The sequence below is a fragment of the Lepidochelys kempii genome, chromosome 1 (assembly GCF_965140265.1).
Source record: "Lepidochelys kempii isolate rLepKem1 chromosome 1, rLepKem1.hap2, whole genome shotgun sequence".
Taxonomy (NCBI): Eukaryota; Metazoa; Chordata; order Testudines; family Cheloniidae; genus Lepidochelys; species Lepidochelys kempii.
This window is the reverse complement of record NC_133256.1, coordinates 121,511,722-121,531,776: the sequence shown is the minus strand read 5'-3', so window position 1 is coordinate 121,531,776 and position 20,055 is coordinate 121,511,722. Positions and strand designations below refer to the sequence as shown.

The 20,055-nt window shown below is 39.5% G+C and overlaps 1 protein-coding gene across 1 annotated transcript in view; it reads left to right on the top strand.

The window, feature by feature from the left end:
• OCA2 (OCA2 melanosomal transmembrane protein) overlaps positions 1 to 20,055 on the top strand; it is a 283,538-nt gene that overhangs the window by 137,509 nt on the left and 125,974 nt on the right. The window contains exons 15-17 of the mRNA XM_073327707.1: positions 9,886 to 10,033; positions 11,878 to 11,935; positions 13,558 to 13,666. Coding sequence (XP_073183808.1) covers positions 9,886 to 10,033; positions 11,878 to 11,935; positions 13,558 to 13,666 — 315 coding nt within the window. The remainder of the gene's footprint in view (positions 1 to 9,885; positions 10,034 to 11,877; positions 11,936 to 13,557; positions 13,667 to 20,055) is intronic.

The window sequence follows — 20,055 nt, the reverse complement described above, 5'->3', positions numbered from 1 at the left end:
TATGTTCTTAAAAGGTGTTTGACAAGCAATGCTTAAGCCCAGTCTGCCTTAAACAAAGCAAGGTGCATTTGCTTGTCTCCCCAGCCTGGTTGTAAGGCAGAAACAATGAATGTATATTTACATATTAGGTAAACAAAGCTAAGAGGCATGCCAAAGGGTTATTGTCTATAAAAATGCGGGTCTGAACCTCAAATGATAAGCAATTGAATCAACTGCTTGTATACACTATTACTGCATTATAAAAGTGTATTGAGCAAGGTCTTTTATGAAGGCCTGTGACATATTGTGGATTAATAATATCATTGTGAAATATATGTATTAACACTACATGAAGAATTATAGATACTGACTGATATTATGCTTTAAAGTCTGTGACCAAACACAGGGAGAAAGACCTTTTCTCCCAGACAGTAGGGATGGTAGCTCTAACTATGGATCTACAATGTAAATTAAGGATTATAAAATCAAAACAGTGTAAGCCTCATTTACATATGAATCAGCAGGGCGATGGGAAGTCAACAAGAAGGGAGGAACAGCAGGAAGCCTGCCTGCCCCTTGTAACAGGGTCACTGAACTTTGGGAGATACAAACAGAAGCAGAGAGCCATTTTGGTATCCATCACTTGCGGGGATTAAGGGGCCAGAGCTCTTGAAATCACGGAACGTTGGATCCTTCGACAAAGGGAGTTGAAGTCTCTGGGAACTGAGTTTAGATGAGAAACCTGCTTCAGCAAAGATTGTAACTTGCTGAAGTTAAGTTTTATTAGCATGTTTTTACTTCTGTTTGCTTGTAACCTTTTCTATCTTTATTCCTTATACTTGGTATCACTTAATCCTATACCTTTTTGTTAAACTTGTTTTACTTTTATTATAAACCAATCCAGTGCTGTGATTGAAATAAGAATTTGTCAAACCCCAGTTAAATTAATGGGCTGTAGTGAATTGCCTATTTAAAGGAGCAACAAACTTAACTTCTGTAAATGTTCAGTTAGAGGACTGGACACTGCAGGGAGACATCTTGGGAGTTGGTGTTCACTGTTTGTTACCTTCAAGGCAAGGTTTGGACTGGCAGAGTTCCAAAGAGTTTGCTGGCAAGGCAGACAAGCTGGTGTGTCAAGGAGTCATGTTTCAGTTTAACAGGAGCAAAATTCTCACTTGCTGAAGCTGAGAGGGGTGACACAGTAACTCACAATTCTGGGAACCCCAGCAGAACATCACAGAAGGCTATGTCAGAGAATCAGAGTTTGCATTTTATTCTGATTGCTCTGAGGTTTGCAGTCATTCTGAGAACTTCTGACTTTGAAGTTGGTCCAATAAAAGATATTACCTCACTCACGTAGTCTCTCAGTTTTAGACAGCAGTTCAGATTGAATAGTTATCTAGATTTTAAAACTACAGCGTATACCATTGCTATAATGAGTTTTCACTCCGGCAATTCTTCTATTTAACAAATATCTCTTCTGATTTTGATTTATCCTTGCCTACTTTATTTAACAAAATATAGCTGAATTTAATGATTTACCATTATATCTTAAATTGATTGCTATAACATACTCTGTATCTTCAGTGCCTTCATTATTAGGTTTTTACGTTGCTAGATTAAAAGCATTGGATGAAATACTTATCTGTTGGGTTATAGCTGAAGTCATTTTGAAGCTGCACTTTCTTCATGATTCTTCATTTCTTAATAAAACTTTGGCTCTGTCAGGTTTAGATAGTTTGTTGCATTCTTTGCTTGTATTAATATGACCTTTTGATGGGTCACACCACTTACCTTATCTGGTGCCTCCTCCTGGTCACTGTGGGGATTAGCTCTCAAGGTGATGCCCCTTCCTGTGGTTGTATGCTGTCCCCTCATCTCTCACTGTGGTCTATAGCCCCTCTCTCGCTCTCTAGAACCCCAGCATCCCCTTCATGACTCTGCCTTCCAGCTACGTCACTCAGCATACCTCCTCCTCTTCCAGGATACAGTCCTTCAGTTTTCTGTTGGGCAGGCAGCCTTCCTGTTCACTACCCCACCCGTCTATGCCATGCCCTCGGTGGCTGGTAGGGGAACCCGGGCCTGCCAACTTCTCTGCGTTCCAGTCCAGGGACCCTGCACAAGTTTTTGGCTTTCCTCTCCCAGCCATCACTGCTCCTTCCTTGGAATGCTTCCTATAACTTCTTGTTTCCCTCCTTGCTCTGGGTGTACCAGCTCCAAACCCCTACATCCTCTTCCCAGAGAGTGACTGCCCTTTCCCAATGGCAGCCCCTGTCTGTTGCCAGCTTTCTGGCTTTATAGGCCCCACCTGTTCCTACCCAGCTGAACCAGCTTGCAATCCATTCCCTGGTCCCTGGCTCTCCCTCCAGCTGCAGTCTATGGAGTTAATAGGCCTACCTGGCCACCTTCACCCCTTCCAGTCCTGTGTGGTGGACACCCCATCACAGACCTTAGTAGTTATTTATTAAGTTAAAAAAATGTTACTGCAGGAAATTATATATCCAGTGATGAAAAGAGGATAATGAATTGCACAGCAATTTCTTTTTCTCACAACAGTTGCCAAAATACCCATTTGTACTGTAATTAAAAAAATAATTAACTTGATTTTGAAGATAGTCTAAGTTAAAAGTCTCTTGATTGTGAGTATACTGGAATTATTTTGATAGATTTCAAAGCAGATCTAATTTTCTCTGAAACCAAAATAGATCATTGGGAGTTTAGTTGAGTGAATGGTGGCAATTTGTTTTGGAACCTTCTCTGATTCTGAAGTTGATAAAGTAATAGTAATAATGTTAGGAAAGTGATAATTAGCAAAAGTAGTAGTCAAAATGTATTAGTAATAATAAAGCTTCTATTAGGGTAGTGTCTAGAGTCTCTAACAGAAGTGGAAGCCCTACTGGATTAGGTGCTGTACATACATATCCTACGTCACTTTCCAAAACAGCATATAATCTAAATAAGCAAGCGATAAAGAAGCAATTATTATTCCCACCTGTAAACAATGGAAAAATGAAGATTATGGTCCAGCTTTTCAGAGGGATTTAGGCATTCTTCTCCTATTGACTTCAGTGGGAGTTAGCCATCGAAATAACTTGCCTGAGGTCATATAGAAAGTTTGTGGCAGAACTGGGAACTGAACCAACATCTTCTGATTTGATGTTCAGTGTCTTAACCACAAGACTGCTCTTTCTCTAACAAAATGTATAGTTAGGATAACTGTATTCTAATTAATAACCAATCTTGACTGAGATTTTTTAATGGGTCACTGAAGTTGTCATTATACTGAATTCCTGTTTCAGAGACATTAACATCTTGCCTTGTGGTTTAAGTATAATTAGTCCATTTTAGTTCACTGTATATCTCTCACCTATGTTTGAATGTTATGTAAAATACAGAACTGTGTTTAATTTCCTCCATTTTTACTGCTATACTTATAGCAAACTTTGTTGTCTGTTATAGGCGTCTTAAACTTTATTCTTTCATGTAAAATGCCATAGCAGGCTGGCAGTGTTTTACTGAAACCCCTCACCCAGCTAGCAATTGTGGATCTTGCTGGGGAAAACTCCCATATTCTAATGATATTGTTCATTGTAGGAAAAAAAAATCCTGACCATCTGTACTGCTGGATGCTATGTTCTGCTTAAATTGAAAACATAATCTAGCAAGATACAGGCTTTGTTCATGATAGTTTCTCTCACCAATCTTCTTCCCAGCCATGAATGACTTTCAGTCAGAACCTTCCACAGAAGCACAAGCTGCTGTTTTCTCTTGTCTTCCTAAGTGAAAGATCTTTGCCTAAGCAGGTTTCTCACCTATATTCAGTTCCCACATGGAGGCATGGATCAGCGTTTATGAGCTTCCCTTGACATGCCTGGTTTAAACACACTTCAGTCAGAATTCTAGCATATATCCATAACTCTTAATACCCACCATAGACTTATATCATGCAAGGATGTTAATGATCAGTAAATGATTAGTTTCAAATGATACCTCACAAGGCATGTTTTGTACAAAGATTATTACAATAATGTGTAGGATGTGAATATACGGATGCTCAGGGTTGCAGGAGTTCAATGGGGCTAGTCATGTGAATAAAGATAAGCATAATCATAAATGATTGCAAGATCAAGACCTTAAACTTATTTGGTATTGTTGGGAAGCTTGGTCTGGTATTTAGAATACCTTGGTGGGAACCAGGAACTACTGAGTTTTAATCCCAGCTGACACTGATTCCCTCTGAGACCTTGAGCAGCACTTCTTTGCCTCAGTTTCCTCATCTGTAAAATGGGGATAATGCTTATTTATCTACTTCACAAGGACAAATTAGTTAATAATTGTAAAGCACATCTAAGAACTAAGCCCTATAAAAGTTGTAAGTGTTATGTGAAGCTATAAAAATCAATGGTGCTGTTTTTTTCTTGTTCAATGAATATATTGATAAAATTACCTTTGCTCTAAAATCTTAGCTAGGAAAAAATATATTTAGTGAAAAAAGTTAGACTGCAATACTATGAGGAGAAAATTGTACTCCTAGGAATATGGTTTGCACTTTATTAGCCACAGCCCATCACTGCTGACTGTCTTGACTGTCTTTCACCAAGAGAAGTTGGTCCAGTGAAAGATATTACCTGATCCACCTAGGCTTCCAGAAGTGTAGTGCACTTGCAGGTTAAAAATTATCATAAATTGACAATTGTCATCTCATCATGGATGGTCATGCTTTCCTGAGTGTATTCAATTAACAGAGCCGGTCACTTAGGATTTTGAGAATTAATTACATTGAGTTTGCAAGACAATGTTCTTTGATGTTACCATTGTTAGTGGAGGAGTGAATGGTATGCTGAAAGAGGGAATCGTTCTGAATGTAACAGGATCTCAGGAAGAGAACACACATTTGCATTTTTTAAAAACTAAATACAACTTTTTTAAAATGTGGGGTGAAATCCTGGCCCCACTGACGTCAATGACAAACCTCAGTGGGACCAGGATTTCACTTGTAAATATTTCTTGTTTTTCAGTGTTCAATGTGTTGAATGAAGGGAGGATTTAAAGGAAATGAAGGAGCTAGCACAGATTGGCCCTATGGACTCCATATGTTTGATGAATCATCTACTTGAGACTAGAACTGGATGGAAACTATATTTTTCAGTGGAAATTTTCTAAAAATTAAAAACATTTGGCCAATCTTCCTCATTAACCACCTCCGAAATACTACTGCAGTGCCTCATAGGAGTTGCATGCCTCTCATTCTCCTCTATGGGCTGGGCTGTCTGACTGTGCTACATCTCATCGGATGCACCACAGTCTCCTCTCCTACTGAACCACTACAATGCATCCTGGGAGTCCCTGCCCACAGTGCACAATGTAGTAACTCCCATGAGGCATGATGCTGGTATTTTTTAATTGAATTTTTTTAGTTTTGGGGTATTTGTTTTTTCAACTTAAAAGAAGTGTAAGTGCTTAGTTTAAAATAGTTTAAATGAATCAAAAACACTATTTGGTGGAAAATGTTCAACCTTTCCTACTTGAGGCAAGTAATAATGAGCTAGTGGATTCTGTAGGTGGCGAGAAGAAAAAGATAAACCCACGCTACTCAACTGTCCCTCGTTCTAAATGACCACACTAATTTAAATCCCCAAATTAACTAAATTCCACAGACGTTTGTTGTTGAAACTAACCCTAAGCGGATAGAGTCCTACAATTAGACCTTAGTTTCAAGTACCTTTTAATTGGACCACCTTAATACCCGACCAATTCCAAAACCTACTCTCCCTCCTACCAGAGGTTCAGAAAATCTCTGAATTGCAAGGTCAAATCCATGTGTTTCAAAATATATATCAAATTAAAAAAATATGCTTTCCATACAGTCTATAGAGTGTCTACTTTATGTACTAATTATGATATATTGTGTTATGTAACTAAGGTTGCAAAACAACCTCATCATATTATTACAATGGGGATGTTAATGCTTTTATTGCTTTTGTGTAGATTAGAAATATATTGTTGCTGTAAAAAAAAGTAATAACAAAAATACCTTTCATGTCCATTCTAACCAGGCATTATCATTACATCCAACCAAAGCTTATGGGGCTAATCCATTTGATTTGGAGTCAGAAATACAAGGTTTGATGAAAATGGAGGTTTAAGAAGGATAGTTGTGCTGGAAGCACAAAACGGGGGATCGTGGAAGTGTGAATGGGAAAAGAGGATTTGTGTGTAGTTATTTTAGTTTGGTTAAGAGACAGAGCAAGAAACAGGCCAACCTTAACCCTAATAATGCGAGATTTGTAGAAGTGGGGTTTGTGCGAGGCGGATGGGAAGACTACAAGGGACCTTGCTTTAAGATAAGAATGGAATGCAATGTTGACTAAGATAATGGGAAGAAAAATGTATAAACAGGATACAGCTATATGTAACAAAAGGGTATAACTATTACTTTATATTGTTTGTACTTTGAAGATTTGCCTAAGGACAGACACACTGTCCAATTGCTATCTTCCCTGCAATTGCATGAATAAATTGCCTCTGACTTGTTGCTGACAAACTCAGCATGAAGACTGTTTTCTTCCACAATTTGGAATGGAGGTTATCTAGAGAGTTAAGGGCAGGTTTCAGAGTAACAGCCGTGTTAGTCTGTATTCGCAAAAAGAAAAGGAGTACTTGTGGCACCTTAGAGACTAACCAATTTATTTGAGCATAAGCTTTCATGAGCTACATCCGATGAAGTGAGCTGTAGCTCACGAAAGCTTATGCTCAAATTGGTTAGTCTCTAAGATGCCACAAGTACTCCTTTTCTTTTTTCTAGAGAGTTAATTACATTAAAGGAATAAATTCTACAACATTTTCATTTTTCTGCACAAGTGACTTTTATGTCTCTTATTTTGAAACTTTGTTGCACATTACAATGGGTATTTTGCACACAGCACTTCACATACAGAATAGTAACATATAGTATAAGTCACATTATCTTGCCGAGGAAAGACGAGAAAGGAAAACATGTTTTTGACTTAAGACTTCTGCTCTTCAATTCTGTTTGGTACATCAATATGATGATGATAGGTGTCTTATAAAAAGCAAAGACAGAATTTCCCACAATGAAAAAGCTACTAGGGAACAACTTTTTACTTTGGCTGAAGGAAATTTGATAAAAGATTTAACCATCTTCCAGTAACAATAACCATAGTAGGAAGACTGGCCCCTGGGGGGCTGAATGGATGTGATTGAACAGGGTGTTGCAACTGAGACTATCAAAAAGCAAAATGGTAAACTGCATTATCATGCTCCACAAGTGTCTGCCCCTGCAAAAGACAATAAAATACTCTCTCACTGAGCAGAGGTGCTGGAAGACCAGGCACAAAGCCATGATAATTGGGTGTGAGGATACATGAATAAGAAGAGGGAGACATAGGTCTGCCTTGGTGTGAGTGGGCTCCAATAATCAAGGAGAAGGGAAAAGATAAGTTGTAAAAATAATTGTTTTGGGGCCCCAATAGGGAAGGACAAGGAAAGAGATAAGCTGTATAAAAACAGGTGCAAGAAATAATAGTGTCAGCAGCAATGGCTAAGAATATGTGGAAGGAGGATAAGCAGACTCGGAGGAAATTAAGAAAATATGCTGTGTATGTGTGGCATGAGAACAAAGCATGCTATGTACAGGGATTGCACCTGAAAATAACCTGACCACTCACAAAGTGCATGATATAATGTAGGATGGAAGATGCATGCATCAATATTGGATCAAACTTGTACAGAAAGTAATTAACACTTGGACTCTTTGGATTTGTGATATGTCCTGTACCTAGCCCCTACCCGTGAGTCTGATCAGTGCTGTCTAGTCTTCGTGTTTGCCAATCAAGAAACCTGAGTGGTGAGTTCTGGGGAATCAAGAGGATGAGGTCTCAAGAGAAATCCCAACGTGATAGAACCTTCTTGGCATCTCTCACACATCATGTACTTAAATTCAATGTAAAAGATTATCTCATTTAGATTGAGACCACATCTAGGATCACTTAAAGTTTTCCCTTCACCATGCAGGGATCACAAAGCAACATTTTTAGAGACAAAATCAGAGCGATGAAAGAAAACGAAGAAGCCTACAAGGAAATGAGACTCCACTTTTTTTTTTTTTTTTTTAGATATTTGCATTGAAATGGGAGCAGATCAAAGTGCAATAGGGAGCTTTTAGTGCATGGTAGCAGGGTTCATACAGATAGTGCACAGCAGGCTATTGAGGGGGGAGATTTACACCCAGGTTGCCATTTACTAACAGTTCATATAGGCAAGCCCTTAAATTGTAAACTCTGGGGAAAGATAATCATTTATGCATCTGCAAAACACATTTATGGAGCTATTCAAAATGTAAGTCAATTGCTGTATGTGGCTCTTTGTTTGCATCAGTTATGTAAAATTATAATGTTTCATCAAGTATGAATCCTTGTTAAGCCTATAGCTGCATGATTTATAATCTCATAACTGCGAATAATTGGTCACAAAGGTAGGGGACTTAAATAGATATGCTACTGTTACTAAATAATATGAGCAAAGTAATCACAACAACAACAACCAATAGAACTAATGTTACCCCTTCCTTCAGTATATAAGGAAATATTTATTTTCAGGACATTCTGAAGGATAACTCTTAGTAAATGAAATAAATGCTTATTCATAATTTAGCAATAAATAATTATAAATAAGCAGCACAAAGAGTTTCACATGCCTCTCTCTTCCCACACTAAAGTTCTCTGGCTGTATGAGTGATCTGGAATTGGGCAGCAATGAACCCTTGGCAATTTGCTTAAATGGGCAACTTGGGAAAAAAGTTCCTTCTAAGTGGTATTAGATATTATCTGTGTATCTAAGGATTCTGCTCATACTTTCTTAGGATTCTTCTAGGAAATACAAGGTTCTTTCCTAATGCAAACATTCTACCACTCTAGCTGAACAGAAGCATACAGTTTTCCACCTTGATGTCAGGCTCCAAGGCCTTGTGTCTCCTGGGGGGAAAAAAACACAACTGTGTTAGAAAACATGACACGGCCACATTTTGATGAACACCAGATTAAATATTATTTTGGCCTGAGTGTGGACAAGGATGTTCTGTTTAGAAATGTGTTAGGTGGCTTACTTTGAACCCTAGGATTCCCAACTGCCTCAATGCCTATGGAACAAGCATCTCAGAAGTCTGGCATCCTGGGAAGTGGTTTAATGTCATTACACAATGTTCTCAAACGCAATGCTAAAATTCCACCACAGTGGATAATTAAAATATTTATTTTAAATAATTAACAATGTTTTAATATGAAAATAAAATAAGTGAAAAGAATCCCAACAAATCATGGAGCTAGCATTGTTTTTGCTAATTCTTGTACAACTTCATGCTTTTCATTACGCTCCATTCACCTTCCTTGATTTATATTTGTCCATTCTCCTTATCCCGGGGTGTTTACCTTCATATATTTCTATAAAGTGGCTAGCACTCTGTTAGCACTACCATAGGATACAGTTAATTTTGTATAGGTTAAAAACAGATGGACAAATTGTTTGATTTTAGACCCAGAGTTTGTCCTTGGATATGTATGCCCGGTTCCTTCGTCAGTCAATGGGAACCACTCGTTAGTATTGGAGGGAACAATTTGTTCTTTGGAAACCGAATCTGGGGTTTGTTTAATTAAATTTTTTTAAATGTTTTTCCTCTTTATTTACCATTATTTTTCCCTCCACACCAAAGCAAACTTTCAGTAATAGTTTTGAAGATCACTAGCTCTGTGCTGCTTCCATTTTAGTGGTTTTTAACTTTGGAGTGCAAGACACACAGTGTATATTTCCATTTTTTGTTTTGTTTTAGTGGTCTGATTTAATATGCATTTTATATCACTTTTTAAGCTGAAGAATCCTATTTCTTCTTAGAACTGAAACACGAGATCCATGTTTGGAGACTGACAGCACAACGCATCAATCCTGCCAGCAGAGAAGAAACTGCTGTGAAATGCCTCTTAATGCAGAAAGTTCTGACTCTGGAGATCTTGCTGAGGAAAAAACTCAAAACGTTCCATAGGTATAGTCTGCACAAACTCATCACTTTAATTTAGTTTTGTCAAGGCACAGATTTTTGGGGGACTTGTGAAATCCACAGTCTGGCGGAATGGAGGACAATTTACTGGGGATGGCAATTTATGGAACTTTGCTGTTTTTAGCATGGGGCTGCAGATTTTGTTGTATCAGTGCTTTGCTAGCTGTGTGTAAGATTTGGAGTGAAATCTAGCCCCACTGAAGTCAATGACACTGAGGCCAGGATTTTACTTTAGTAATCTTATGCACAGCTCAGAGAGTGAAGATTAGTGTGTTCTCCATTGGGACCAGACCTGGATTCCATGCCACCTTCTGAGCGTCATGTGGGAATTGGAGAAGAGGTGCTGCCCCTTCTACCCAGCACCCTTCCCAATGATGATTAAAGACCAAGTAAGTAGCTAAAAGGTGTTTGATAAATGTAAGGAGACAGAATTGGCTTTTCGAGGCTGCAAAATATATGGTAACATGCCCCTGAACTTCAGGGTCTAGAAACATCAGGTAGTTTTCATTTGACAGCATAAAAAGTAAGTTTGTGACCCTTTTTCATTCAACAGTGTCCTTCAGAACATACAGTGTGGCATGCTGCTAAATAATTTTTAAAAATAAAATATTAAAGTGCTCTTCAATGAGGATGAGACTTTGGAAGACATCCCACTCATGTATAAAATTATTTATTAACATTTTAAGAAAGCACTATCAATTTAAATATGACCCACAATTTAAATGTTGTTCTGAGGGTGGGAAAAGCTTTAGTAAAACCTAAGTCCAACAAAATGTTAATCCAATTTTTTAAATTCCAATGAAAATCACTGCTAGTCATTTAAAAGTTGCTCTTTAGAATTTGAAACCTAAGTAGTACAGCACAAACAACCTGATAGTGAAATTGACTCTAAACAAAAGTGAAACTGACTTTATTAATTTTCATTGTCCAAGCTGAGTGCAGTGTAGATAATTAAATAAAGGGCATGAAAAGGGAAATGTAAATTGAATTTTAAAAATTCTTTCAGTAACCGAAAGTGTTTTTGTTTACATCATATGATGTTTATGCTGCCATTGTACATATTGAATAGTCTGGCAGGTTCATGTTAAATGATCAAAATCAGGCAATTTTTTTTAAAAAAGGAAATAAAATATTATAAGAAATTATGATTTACCGAAGAGAGCACTTCTGAGGTGTGCATATAAACTACCTCGTTGATGCTGGAAGTCAGGATTCCTTCACCATAATGCAGCAATAAGTAATCCATTACTGTTAATAGCACAGCTCCTGAACTCCAGGGCATGCTAGAAGAGCTGACTATACTGATAACTCAATGAAGTAATCCAGATTTTAAAAACTTCATTATAAAATGCAAATGATATATCTCTATCAAAGTAAGTGTGTGTGTGTGTGTGTTGATGCTATCACATGACCATTGTTTTATCTCAAAATGGTGCATGTCAACTTCCAGAACTGGTGCAGGAACTAACTACAGTCTTTAGCCTCAGTCCTGCAGTGAAGTTTGCTAATTCAAACCTAAAATGGTGCAGGGTTCCTTTGAAATCAGTGGGACGTTTCATAAGCATAAGGTCTAATGTGCTAATGGATTGCATTGCAGGACTGGGCTTTTAAGATGAAATCCTTGTCCCCATTGAAGTTAATGGGAGTTTTGCTATTGGTTGTAATAAGGCCATGGTTTCATACTTAGAGTGCATTGCTTATATAAGTAAGAGGATGGTCTAAATGTGAGAGGAGCTAGTTGTAATAAAGAGGACCTTTTCCGATATTATATTAAGATTGTGGCAGAATTCTAATTTCATAACTAAAGGGCATGGGTCCTTTTCTTTCAGACAAATTTCACAAGAAGATAAAAACTGGGAAACAAATATTCAGGAGCTCCAAAAAAAGGTAAATAAATGGTAGTTATACTAAGTTTCAGAAGAACTGAAGTATATCCTAGCAGAAAAAGCAGGAACCAATTCAGTGCACCTATCAAATACTCTCCATGCAGGGAAGAAAAGCTGGTGGGCTGGCTTCTGAATGGGACAGCGTTAAGGTAGCACATTCAGATGTTAAGGTTTCTTTTAAGTTTAACCTTAAGTTTGAATTTCCAGTTTATTTTTTTTTGTTTTAACTATAATGTACTTTATGTGTGTGTGTGTATGTATATATATATATACATACACACACACTCCCCCCTCTCCCCCCCGCCAACTGCCCGATATGTTCCCGCAACCTTAAATTTACTTAATGATGGTTTTTGGTCACACTTTATACTGTTATAAAGTGTTAATACATGATTAATTGATGATTTAATAAATTGCTAATCCATTGTTACAGATTCCAACAGTTCAACAGGTTGCTTATATCATGGCTTGTAGCTATAGAGAACATCTTCTACTGATATCCTTATTACCATCTATAATATAATATTTATGTCATTAACATATTTATATTCATATTTTTTTTGGTGCTGCGATAGCACCTAAGAACACCAATCAGGGACCAGGGCCAGCAGCACTATGCGCAGTACAAACACAGCTCCTGTTTCAAAGAGCTACAGTCTAATCAACCTCTTATTAAAAGGACCTTGTATAAAGTATGATCAGATTTTTAAATCGTCTTAACCGGGTGTGTGTGTGTGTGAAGAAAATGGTGACTAGAGAGGGGAATACCAGGACAGAGAGTGGGAGAAGGTGGGGATTATACAGAGGAATCGGTGGGGGGGGCAGAATCTAGGTGGAGCAAGTGAGACTAAAAAGAGGAACCAGAAGACAATAGAGAAGACTGGGACTAAAAAAGGAAACTAGAGAGGAATGGGGGAGAAGATGGGGACTGGTGATAAGAATATGGATCCTGGGGAAAAAGAGAGGCCAGGAAAGGAGTGAGCAGGAATTTGGTAGAAAGTAGAGACTAGAATGATGAATAAAAGGGAAGAGTAGAACCTGTGGATTGGGTTCTAAGATTTTGGAGCAGAATTCAATAGCAAGGGGTTAATTTATTTCTGTGCCATGGAATCACAGACTGCATTGATCCCTGATTATAATGGAAATTGCATTTCAGTGTTACTGTTCCCATTACAATAAAGTTAAAACGGGTAGCTGAACAAATATGAACATTTTGAGCAGTCATGATCTGCAGATTCCTGCTATTCACATTTGTGTCAAGGGCCTTAAATCTACAGTTGCCTCTGCTAAATTGTAATCACTTACCTAACATACAATATGATGATTAAAATGTTTAAAAATTGCCTTCCTTTATTATCAATTACATACGAAACAAATTTAGAAGTTGTAGCTAATGTCAGAAGATTTTTGTTGTCTAAAATAGCATTGTTTCTCCAGAATTTTCTTTTTTTCCCCAAGAGAATCTTTTTTCTAACTTAAGATTTTTACTTTTCTCTTCCTGTATCACCTTCCTTTACAGTAAGAGATTTATGCCTTACAAATGCATGTTTGATTGAAAGTGTGTATAGTATAATAAATAGTTTCTTCTGTAACATAGTTGCTGGATGTTTTTCCTACCTACAGCACAGAATAACAGACAAAATACTTCTCATCAAATGCCTGACTGTGTTGGGATTTGTTATCCTGATGTTCTTTCTCAATTCATTTGTTCCAGGCATTCATCTAGATCTTGGTGAGTCTGATTTCTCTGCTTTATATTACTGATAGACTTAGTAACGAAAAGGAGACATTTGAGTTTGGATCTCTTCACAAGGTCCTTTTCTTCTATACTATACATATCTCTCTCACACAGTCCCATGACACTGATCAGACCAGAAGTTTCCCAGATTAAGTTCTCAAAACCCAGGCATGTCCCAATTAAATCAGTAGTGACAGGTATGCTGGTGACTTCCATTTTCTGACCCGCCTTCCTTTTACCAGAGAGGAGATCCATATCAGAGGGGTCAAAGGTGGGTGGGTTCCCTTGGTGCCTGTGTGCATGCCTCTGAACCTGCCAAGAGCTGAGGTACTATGTATGACAAAAACCAAACATGAGAGAAAAAATCATTCCTGCAGGAAAATTAAAATGTTCTGGGAGCCATTCCTTCAGTATAAATATCTCTTTGTATATCTTCAGTTCTCTGATTCTTCATTATCAATGTCAATGATTTTCATCAATGAGACATCAAATTTGTATGGAATGTGGGGACTAAAATGGGTAATGTCCCTCAAAATAAGAAGTACCACTGAGAGGTACCTGTGTATTTAACAGGTTTCAGAGTAGCAGCCGTGTTAGTCTGTATTCGCAAAAAGAAAAGGAGTACTTGTGGCACCTTAGAGACTAACAAATTTATTTGAGCATCAGCTTTCGTGAGCTACAGCTCACTTCATCGGATTTAACAGTTTATAACTGAGCAAAAGCTAAATGGAATTTGATGGTTCAAAGAAAAGGTATTTTCCTGGTCCGATTTTCAAAGGCCTGCTGCGAACAATGGAGCTGTGAGAGCTTCTCATAGAAAAGGTCACAAGAATCCTTTGTACTGGAAAGTGTTGGGCAACATACGTATAGAGTTTGCTATCTGCTCCCCTTATAATTACTCACCACCAGCAAACCAGATAACTCAGAAGATTAAATCCCCCTCCCTCTCCATTATTTCCCCCCTCTCACATTTTTCTGTCCCCAAACTCCCCATTTTTATCTGTCAGGGTGGTAAGATAAGGTTTATAGCATGACTTGAAGGTTTTCAGATTCGGCCTATTTCAGACTAAGGCTATATTTCATTGTTAAAACTTTTGTTGTTCAGGAGTGTGAAAAAACACCCCGAACGAAAAAAGTTTTAATGACGAAAAGCCCCTTGTTGGCAGGAGATGCTCTCCCAGTGATGAAGCTACCGACCCTCATTGGGGGTGGTTTTATTTGGTTGCCTGGAGAGTTCTCTTCCTGTGACAAAGAGTGGCTACACTGTGTACCTTACAACAGCGCAACTGTAGCAGCCTAGCTGCACCATTGTAAGGTGCAGAGTGTAGACATAGCCTAAGGCAATGGAAGCTGTGGGAGAATGAATTCCAAAGTTGTGAGGCCTTCACAAAGAACACTTGCTCAGAAGCCCTTTCTCATGTATACCAGTGGAGCTTTAGCTCAAGCACCTCTGCTGACCTCACCTGTGGAAGTATGGCACACAGAGAGAGGTAAAGCAAACATTTTAAACTGCGCCCGGAAATCAACAGGGAGGCGCTGTGGCATATACTCCTGTCAAGATACTCTTACAAAGCCGTAGTTAGTTTAAATTCTTGCTTAGTTAAGGTATAGTCCCATGCAGAGTACCTGACAGCAGTCTTAGTGAGGCAGAAAACAGGCACTCGAGGTGGGCAGCTGAATGAAGAGAACATGAAGTGAAGTCAGACAGATCTCTTAAAAAGCACCCTTCTCTATTCCCACAAGCTAGGGAGTCTTTCCAAATCGGAGGCAGGGGTTTGGCAGTTTCCACATTGCTTCTCTTCTCCAGTCTCTGCTAGCATCTCTCAGATACTCCAACCACTTCTTCTCTAGAGCCTCATAGGGTCAGTCAGAGACAGGAAGGGAAAGGGACAGCCTTTACAGCTCAGAGCCTCTTTGATTTTTCAGCACCTGTGCTGCAGAGGGAGTGTTCTCAGCAGTCCTTTGGAGCTGGAACTGTTGTGCTTCCCCAAAGGGACTCATGATACAGCGTCATACCCCACTGAGAGGTGTCATAAGCTGGGGGAGGGGGTAATTCTGAGTTTGAAGAGACATACCAGTGCTAGCTCCCCACCCACATGGGCAGGACTTCCCCAGATCCTGCAGCAGGGAGGGGACCTCAAACCATCCCAATAGGCACCCCCCACCAGTCCCTGAATTGACTCACATGAAGAGAGATAGGGAGGTGGTGTCCAACCCCTGTAGATGGGCTGGGGACCCACCAGACCCTGGCACACATGCATAGGAGGCAGTGAGAGGGGCTCAGAAACTGGTGGCGGGGAAGCCCCCCCCACCATACCCTAGATCACATGAGGGGAGAGAGGGCTGCTCAGATCCCCCTAGAGGGGCAAGGGCCCCCCAGATATGGGCACATGGGAGGAAAGAATGTGGGTCTCACTGATATCTCGGCCCCTATTCTTCCCCACTCCCCCTAACACTCACCCCCACATCCACCTTCCAAGTGTCCCACCCCTCCAGTCCCCCTAGCTCCCACAGCTTCCTCACTTGAGCTCCCAACCTCTCTCCCGTCCCATACCATGCATCCTGCTTTATCCTCCCCCATAACCTCCTCTTTATACTTCAGCCCCCAACCCTTCACCTCCTTTTTCCCCACTCCTCTGCCCCTTAGTGCCCCTTCCAGGAAGCATTCACATGTCTAATTTTTTTCTGAAAAATATTTTGGTTACATTACCATCAAAAATTCTTCCATTGACCTAGCTACCGTCTCTCGAGGAAGTATGTTACCTACAGTGATGAGAGACCCCCTCTCATCAGTAATGACTACTGTGAAGCACTGCTACAGCGCTGCAGATGTCCCTTTGTAGCAGTTTTAGTATAGACATAGCCTCAGTCCAAAATGTCTTTTGTCTTAGGTGGGGGCTTGTAATTAACTTATCTTTAGGCCATGTCTACACTACAAAATTATGTTGCCTTACGTCAGCATACAGCCACTGTAGTTATTAAATCACTTGAGTGTGTGCACGCTTGGCAACTTGTGTTGGCAGTGCACATCTTCACCAGGAGCATTTGTATTGACTGAATCGTTGGTGTGGTGCATTGTGGGACAGCTCCTGAAAGACAGTAACAGTTGGAGGCAATGCAGTGTCTACGCTGACACTACGTTGACCTCCCACTAGGGGAGGTGATGTTACTAAAGGGCTATAGAGAGTCACTTATATCAGCAGGAGTCAATTTAAGTGAAGATACTTCTACAGCTAGGTTGACAGAAGGGAGCTTATGTCAGCCTAACTGTATAGTGTACACCAAGCCTTAGGTATGTTAATTGAAGGATAAGTGACTCTCTGTACTTTGGGGGAACACCCAGCACCCCCATGTTCATCCTTGTAAAACGATTATGTAGTATCCAATGCAAAGTTGGTCATGTTATGTGTCTTTGGAAGGCTCATGATGCACTGAGCATTGTCGTTATAGTGATGTTATAGTAATTGTTGTTACAGTAATGTTATAGGTTATAATTTCATGTATATAGTTATGAGGCTGAAAATGTATCCTCATGACTTAAAATAAGCCCAGGCAAAAACTCTCCAAGAGCAGAGAGGCAGTTCACACCTCATCAGGGCATGTATGGGACAAACCCAGCCAAGCCTCACAGGAAAAATTATGCTGGCTTAGGCAGCAACAAAAGGATCTGTTGGATTCTCGAGTGAGTTACCCCCCTGCCTTTGGTCAGTTTGGGACTGTGATGAGGTAATGTTGACCTGACTGTGAAGGGGAGGGGGCAAAGCCAAGAGGGAAGAAAACATGATAAAAGGGAGAGCCATGCTCTTTCTCTCTCTTCCACCTACATCTACAGACACCACACCAAGCGATTGAAGCGCTGATCAAAGGGGAGAGCCTGGCTGAAGGGCAACCAGCCAGCCTGTGGTGTGAAGCATCTAAGTTTGTAAGGACATTGAAAGTGTTCAGATCAGCTTAGAATGCATTTTGCTTTTATTTCATTTGACCAAATCTGACTTGTTATGCTTTGACTTATAATCACTTACATTTTATCTTTGTAGTTAATAAATCTGTTTGTTTATTCTACCTGAAGCAGTGTGTTTGGTTTGAAACATGTCAGAGTCTCCCCTTTGGACAACAAGCCTGGTACATATATAAATTTTTTTGTTAAATTGATGAACTCATATAAGCTTGCAGCATCCAGTGGGCATAACTGGGCACTGCAAGACGGAGGTTCCTAGGGTTGTGTCTGGGACTGGAGATATTGGCTAGTGTCATTTGGTTGCACAATCCAAAGAGCAGCTTGTATAGTAGAGGCTGTGCATGAACAGCCCAGGAGTGGGGGTTCTCACAGCAGAGCAGGTAAGGCTGGCTCCCAAAGTCAAGGATTGGAGTGACCTAGCGGATCACCGGTCCAGATAACGCTAGAGGGGAACGTCACAGTAAGTTCACAGCCAACAATCTGTGAGGTATGTTATTCAATCACTCATTAGTACCTCTCCATTTAACAGAACGAGGCAGCAGAAGGAAAAAAAAATGTGTGTGTGTGTGTGGGGGGGGAGGCATGTAACTCGGACCTCAAATGACCCCAAATTTGGATCACTAACACTACCCGTGTTCCCATGTGGTGCACCAAATTTCAAAGCAATCTGAGTAACTCTTTGGATTTTGGAACACTTACAGGTGTTAAGCTTTAAAGCATATAAGATGGCAGGAATGGAAACCCTCTAGCTGTTTTATTGTATTGGTGCGTGGACTGTACATTTTTGTAAATATCAGTCTCAATTTGGGTCCTGTGAAGATTTAGTGGTGCCTTGCACTCCCTTTGTTAAAACTAAGACTGAGACTATTTTTTCAGGGATTACATCTCTGCAGTCCCTATCTCAAGTGACACTTCTGAGGCACACCAAATTTCCAAGGAATCCAAGTGACCATGTTGATTTTAGAAGACTTAGAAATGTTGACCTTTAAACAGAAGTCATGACACAACCTTAAGTATAATAATGCTGCTGTGCCACTGTAATTAGTGTTAATGGGAGCCACAAGCTCACACCATGAGGGCTTATTGATAACTCCTGAACTTAATTTTAACTATCAGTTAGCTGCTGTGAGTCTCCATGGTTTTTCAGTTCTACAGTGTATGGAAAAAAATTCTTAAAATACAGCATATCATATACTCTAATGCATCTGTTAAAGTTGTTTAACATTTTTCCTCACAAAAAGGAAAGTGGATCTGTCATAAATATAAAGGGAAGGGTAACCACCTTCCTGTATACAATACTATAAAATCCCTCCTGGCCAGAGGCAACATCCTGTTACCTGTAAAGGGTTAAGAAGCTCAGGCAACCTGGCTGACACCTGACCCAAAGGACCAATAAGGGGACAAGATACTTTCAAATCTTGGGGGGCAGGGAGGAAGGCTTTTGGTTGTGCTCTTTGTTTACGTGGTTGTTCTCTCTTGGGGCTGAGAGAGGCCAGGCAGAAATTCATCTTCTCCAACCCATCCTAATCCAAGTCTCCAATATTGCAACCAGTATAGGTAAGCCAGGCAAGGTGGATTAGTTTATCTTTTGTTTTATGTGAATTTTCCCTGTGTTAAGAGGGAGCTTTATTGCTGTTTCTGTAACTTTAAGGTTTTGCCCAGAGGGGGATCCTCTGTGTTTTGTATCTGAATACCCTGTAAAGTATTTTCGATCCTGATTTTACACAGATGATTTTTACTTTTCTTTTTTTTAAAATAAAATCCATCCTTTAAGAACCTGATGGATTTTTCCATTGTTCCAAGACCCAGCGGTTTGGGTCTTTGATGATTTTGTAACAAATTGGTTAGGATATTATTCTCAAGTCTCCCCAGGAAAGGGGGTGTGTAAGGCTTGGGGGGATATTTTGGGGGAAGACGTCTCCAAGTGGGCTCTTCCCTGAATCTTTGTTAAATCGCTTGGTGGTGGCAGCGTACCAGGTTTTAACCTAAGCTGGTAGAAATAAACTTAGGGGGCTTTCATGTGGGTCCCACATCTGTACCCTAGAGTTCAGGGTGGGGAAGGAACCCTGACAGGATTTTAGATGCATGTTTACTTTTCCTGCAGAATAATATCTTATACAAAAGTTAGAGTGTTAGCAATCTAATAGTTTTTAACTGCATTTGGTAGAGTGAATCAGAAAGATTATGGAATTCTTTATCAAACCCCAGTGTTAATATAATTTTTCCATTATGAATTTAGAATCACTAAGCTAATTTGCAAACGCTGATGTTTTAATTTAAACAATAAAATCAGCATATTTAACAGCCTTATTAAATGCTAGCTGCCTTCCTGTTTAGTTTTCTTGTATCCCTTCATTAATTTATTTAGTTCTATTTATATGCAAATACATATGTTAATGCAGTGTTAAGGCTTAGACTTTAAACA